The 5,182-nt window shown below is 58.4% G+C and overlaps 1 protein-coding gene across 1 annotated transcript in view; it reads left to right on the top strand.

Annotated features, from left to right (window-relative positions):
• Positions 1 to 4,278, top strand: part of LOC102023622 (histone H1oo) — a 5,115-nt gene extending 837 nt beyond the window's left edge. The window contains exons 2-5 of the mRNA XM_005387262.2: positions 2,327 to 2,586; positions 3,126 to 3,408; positions 3,649 to 3,692; positions 3,903 to 4,278. Coding sequence (XP_005387319.2) covers positions 2,327 to 2,586; positions 3,126 to 3,408; positions 3,649 to 3,692; positions 3,903 to 4,166 — 851 coding nt within the window. The 3' untranslated portion in view covers positions 4,167 to 4,278. The remainder of the gene's footprint in view (positions 1 to 2,326; positions 2,587 to 3,125; positions 3,409 to 3,648; positions 3,693 to 3,902) is intronic.
• The last annotated feature ends 904 nt before the right edge of the window (positions 4,279 to 5,182 follow it).

Raw genomic sequence — 5,182 nt, 5'->3', positions numbered from 1 at the left:
GCCCTGGACCTCTGGAACACAGGGTCTGGAAGGGCTTCTAGGTGGGGGGCACAGGCCTGGGGGGCTCTCAGGAGGGCACACAGTGGGGGTGCAGGGGAGGAGTAGGGGTGCTGCCTGAGCTCAGGCCCAGAAATCCTGAGACCCCACAGCTGGGCAGCTCAGAGGCCCAGAGGGGGGCATAGGCTGCCCAGCTCGGGTACAGAGCCAGGACGTGGCTCCCACAGCCGCAGCCCCTTAAGGCTACACCTGATCCTCCCCGCCGGGCGCTGACCGGCAGCGGCTGCAGGGCTGAGGTAGATGAGGTCTCGGAATGATTCTTCTCTAGCAGAGTTTTGGTTTCAGAGTTTAAAACAATAATACAATGCAGCCAAGTCTTTTTTTTTTTTTTTTTTTGTACTGGGAATCAAACTCAGGACCTTGCGCTTGCCAGGCAGGGGCTTGTGCCACTGAGCTATATCCCGGCCCGCCTTTTTGTTTTTTGTCTTTTGAGACCATCTTGCTGTGTAGTCCAGGATAGCCTTGAACTCGCTATGTAGTCCAGGCTGGCCTTAAACTTGTGGTGATCCTCTTGCCTACCGGGTGCTGGGGTTACAAGCGTACACCACCACGCCTCTGAGCCTAAATTTTAAGACGGACAAGGTCTCAACATTCCCAGCCCCGTGTGTCCTCCTGTGTCGTGTTTCTGTCACAAGCCGTGTGACCCACACTGGTCTCTCCCTGCCCTTCCGAACCTAAGGCTTCCTGGGAAACAACCCACTCCCATAGGAGATCCCCGCTCAGTATGTGATGGCCTTCATAGTGTCTCTTCCACAGCTGGGTTTGGAATATTTTCATTTTCTCAGAAAGACAGAGGCCCTTTGCAGTCACTTCCACCCAAACTGGCAGCCATAGACCTGCTTTCTGTGTCCCAGGTTTTCTGTGCTGGGTGCTTCCTGTGAATGCAGACACGGGGCTCCCAGGGCTCTGTGCCTGATTCTCTCCAGCTGTGTTTTCAGGGTCCACCTTCTCGTAGCATCTGCCAGGACTTGCTCCTCTTCCTGGCTGAGTAATGTTCCTTTGTGTGCTGTATCACACTGTGTTTATTATCTTTGTCTTTTGTTGGTTGTGGACATTTGGATTGCTTCTACTTTTTGGCTATTAGGAATAGTGCTGCTATAAACTGCACATATGAAAAGGGGGTAACTGGGGATCAACCACACACTTGACCCCTAAGCTACACCCCCAGACCTACAGGTGCACATCTTCATATAGCTTTGTGTTTTCATCTCTTGGGTCTACAACTGGGGTTCAATCCGTGTCTGTGGTCCTGGGGATTGAACCCAGGGCCTTCATGCTGAGCTACATCCTCAGGCCTTTTTAAAATTTTTTTTTTTAAACAGAGTCTTACTAAGTTGCTTAAGTTTCCCTCCCTATAGTACGCAGGCTGGTTTGAGCAGCCAGAATCACAGGCTCCAATCACCACACCCAGGTTGTTTCCCCCCACTCCTCCCCTCAGCTGCATTTGGCTGTGTCTCCTAACATCTTCCACCAACGGCTGCCTGTTCGATTTCCTGCTCTGGGTGTTTGTAAAGGGAGCCCACTCTGTGTCCTGCGGAGTTCCCGGGTCTGGTCCTGCGGACGTCACTCTGCCCGCCTCTCAGAGCCCCTGATAGCTCCTAAACACCAGCAGTCAGGTCCAGACGACTGACTTAGGTTTTCTCCTAAAAGAATACCAGATATGACTGAAGAGAATGGTGAATGTTTAAATTTTTTAAGGACTTATTATAGCTAAAGATCTTAGCCTCAAAATCCTCCTGCCTCACTTTGAACACACTTATCCTTGTCACTTTCCACAGCAGCTCTGGAGTCCTCTTTCGTAAGTGCCTTTAGTTGCACTGTCCTGGCTGCCTCCAGGTCCTAATTTGATTCAAAATGTTTCCCTGTCATGGTCATTTTGACTTTGGGGAAGAGCCAAAAGTCACCAGACCTGGTGAACAAGGTAAGGGCACAGCGTCATTATAAGCCCGTCTTTCCCTTGAATGGCTCTTGGCAGCAGCATTCAGTGTACTTTTGATCACACCTTGTGAAGATACTCGGGAAAGAGTACTCCAGAGGTGCTGCAGACAGTGGCAGGAATGATGGGATGAGTGCATGTAAAGTGAGGCGGAAGATTCCGAGGGAGACTTGTGGCAGCGTGTCTTTCACTGTAATAAAATTTATTTATTTATTTTTCACTGTAGTAAATTTAAAAAAATTTAAACACACATATTTTTCAACCATAAGACAGTCTGAAGCCACAGGTGATGGTGGCCCTGTGACACTCCCCACGTCCCACTGTCCCCGGCAGGCCTGAGCTCCAGCAGGGTCATGGCGGCCCGCCGCCACCCCACAGTGCTGCGCATGGTGCTGGAGGCCCTGCAGGCAGGGGAGCAGCGCCGTGGTACCTCGGTGGCGGCCATCAAGCTCTACATCCTGCACAAGTACCCCTCGGTCGACGTCACCCGCTTCAAGTACCTGCTGAAGCAGGCCCTGGCCACGGGTATGCGCCGTGGCCTTCTTGCCAGGCCCCTCAACTCCAAGGCCAGGGGCGCCACCGGCAGCTTCAAGGTGAGCCTGGGGCGAGGGTGGTGCCTCCCCGTCCTCCCTGGGCCTTGGCAGGGCTCCTGCGAGGGCGTCTGGCTCTGCCTGCCTGTCCCGGTCCCTGTGGCCCCCGCCCCTCTGCAGGCCTGGGGATATCGTGCCATGCTGGCGCTGGGTCCTGGTGCCTCACCGCTGCAGGGTGCTCCCTGGGCTCCGGGTCTGTGCCCAGGCTGAGGTGCGCCTGTTCTCCCTGTCCCATTCTGGTGATAATGTTCCAAGCAGGGAGCTGATCAGGGTCTGCAGTGGGACAGGATCTCACCGCGGTGTCCTGGTACCTTTGGCCACCAGGTTATGGCCCCTGTGGTTCCTGGGTGACCTGGGGTCCCCAGGAGAATATGGTGGGTGGGGAGACCAGTGGGTGCTGGCTGTGCACGAATTCCTGCTCATGGGGGTGAGGAAGACTTGAGAGGGAGTCGCAGTGCTCAGGGTGGGGCTCGGAGAGGGGGATGTGTCGGAGGCCCAAGACCCCATGCTCCCACAGTCACTCCCACACGGTGCCCTTCCAGCTCGTCTCCAAGTGCCAGAGGAAGCCACAGCGCAGCCGGAAGCCCGCCCAGACGGGGCCTACCGGCTCCAGCAAGAAACGGGACGCAGAGCCAAGCGGCCCAAGGGCTCCCCCGAAACCGGCCAAGGCCCTGGAGACCGCCCCCCAGGGAGGCTGCAGGGCAAAGGGCACTGGGCCACAGCGGGGTGTGGCCAGGAAGGACCCCCCAAAGCCAGCTGGGGCCCCCTCAACTGTCCACAGATTCGGTGGGAAGCCAAAGGTCCCAGGCAGCCGGGGCAGGCAAGGTGGGTGTATGGCTGGGCCCAGCTGTTTGGGGGGCAGCTGGGGTCCCCATCCTTGGGAGATGCATGTGGAGCTGGGAGGAGGAGGGGAGGGAGGAGGGGAAACAGAGGCCCCAGGAAGGTTCCTGGGGAGAACAATGCCCATGGGACCTGGAGCAGGGTCAGGGAGGACTTCCCGGAGGGGAGAGCTGGGGCTCCGGGCCCCTCCACCTGCCAGCAACACAAGCCCTTTCTGCCTTCCAGGAGACGCAGGGGCCCCTGGGAAAACTGCAGCCACGGCCCCCAAGGTAGGCTCCCCCTTCCCCACCCTAGCAGGCTGTGGGGGGCAAGCAGCCACCCCTGGCCCAGGGGCATCTCCCAGGGCACAGGGAGCACACTTTCCTCCGACAGAGCACAGCTCAGCGCACCTTCTCAGGGGGTGGGGCCTCATCACCCCACTGACAGCTGAGGGACCGGGGCTGGGCGCCTGCTTCACCAACTGGCTTTCTCTCTCCTAGGCCGGAAAACGTGCTGCCTCCCCGACAGGCAGGAAGCCAGCAATAAAGTCTGCCCCAGGACCCCGACCCAAACCCAAAGCCACTGCTGCCACCAAAGCTACCGCTGCCCCCAAAGCCCCTGCTGCCCCCAAAGCCATCACTGCTCCCAAGGCTGGGGGCCCCAGGACGGGGACTGTGTCTCCAGTCAGGAAGGCTGGGGGCCCAGGGAGGCCCAGGCCACTGGTCAAGGGCTCATCCTCATCGTCCTCAGAGCCCAGGAGCTAGAGGCCAGTGGGACAGCGGGTAGCTGGGCTGGAGTTTTTATCCCTCCAAAGCATTGCACTATTTATTTAACCCTGACTTATTTATCAAACCCTGACATACTTATCAATAAAGACACTGATTTCTCACATGTGGGTGTGTGGGTGGATGCTGAGATTCAGGGTTTGGCCGGTAGCGCCCCGCCACCCTGCCCCCTGGCCCCTGCTTCATCAGCCATGCTGGGTACCACTGCCCTGCAGGAGACAGCTGGCATCCTGCTGGGAGCTGTGCATGGCTAGAGGTCTTGGAGACTGGGGACTCAGGAGGCCGTGGACCTGGGGCCACCTTGCAGCGGGTGCCCTGTGGGTGAGGGCAGGGCTGTATAGGGGTCACCAGTGAGGTTGCACAGGGGTTTATGGTGGGCGGGGCCTGAGCCCTGGGCTGTGGGGAGGCAGGGGGCCACAGGCAGTGGGAGTGGCCAGTAGGTGTGTTTAGGAAAAGCCTCTGTGGGAGGAGGGATTTGGGGAGCTGGTCCAGGAACGTGGGTGCCACTCTGTGGGGAGGGGGCACAATGCACCCCACTGCCGGGTTCCCGAGCTCCCTGGCTGCCCCTGCGAGCTATGCCAGTGGACCCCTCGGTGCCAGGTTGAGCCTGCCTCACCTGGCCCTGTCCTAGCTGCGGGTCTGGGAGCAGAGTCGTGGTGGCTACTGTCCTTTGGCTGCGGGTGACATTGGGACCTGCGTGGCCAGGCCACTGCGCAGTGGCTGCTTTGAGCTGAGGTCTCAACACAGTCCTGGAGACTGGAGGTGTCACCAGGAAACGGTCCTGGTGCAGCCCTCAGCTCCTGCGGCCTTGCTAGAGGACCCAGCTCAGACACACAACTGTAGAGGTGGGGAGGTTCCCAGCAAGCCGGCGGTGCGTGCTGCCAGGCTGGACGCCTTACGTGCCAAGAGCCACTCCTGGTGTGTGGGGAGTCGGGGTGGTGAGGGTTCTGATCCCAGTTCACTTAGAACTTTGGAATTGTAGTGTCCTCCTGTCC

The sequence above is a fragment of the Chinchilla lanigera genome, unplaced genomic scaffold, assembly GCF_000276665.1.
Source record: "Chinchilla lanigera isolate Chin_1 unplaced genomic scaffold, ChiLan1.0 scaffold00028, whole genome shotgun sequence".
In the NCBI taxonomy this organism is placed as follows: Eukaryota; Metazoa; Chordata; class Mammalia; order Rodentia; family Chinchillidae; genus Chinchilla; species Chinchilla lanigera.
The sequence above is the reverse complement of the archived record's forward strand: the minus strand, read 5'-3'. Positions and strand labels throughout refer to the sequence as shown.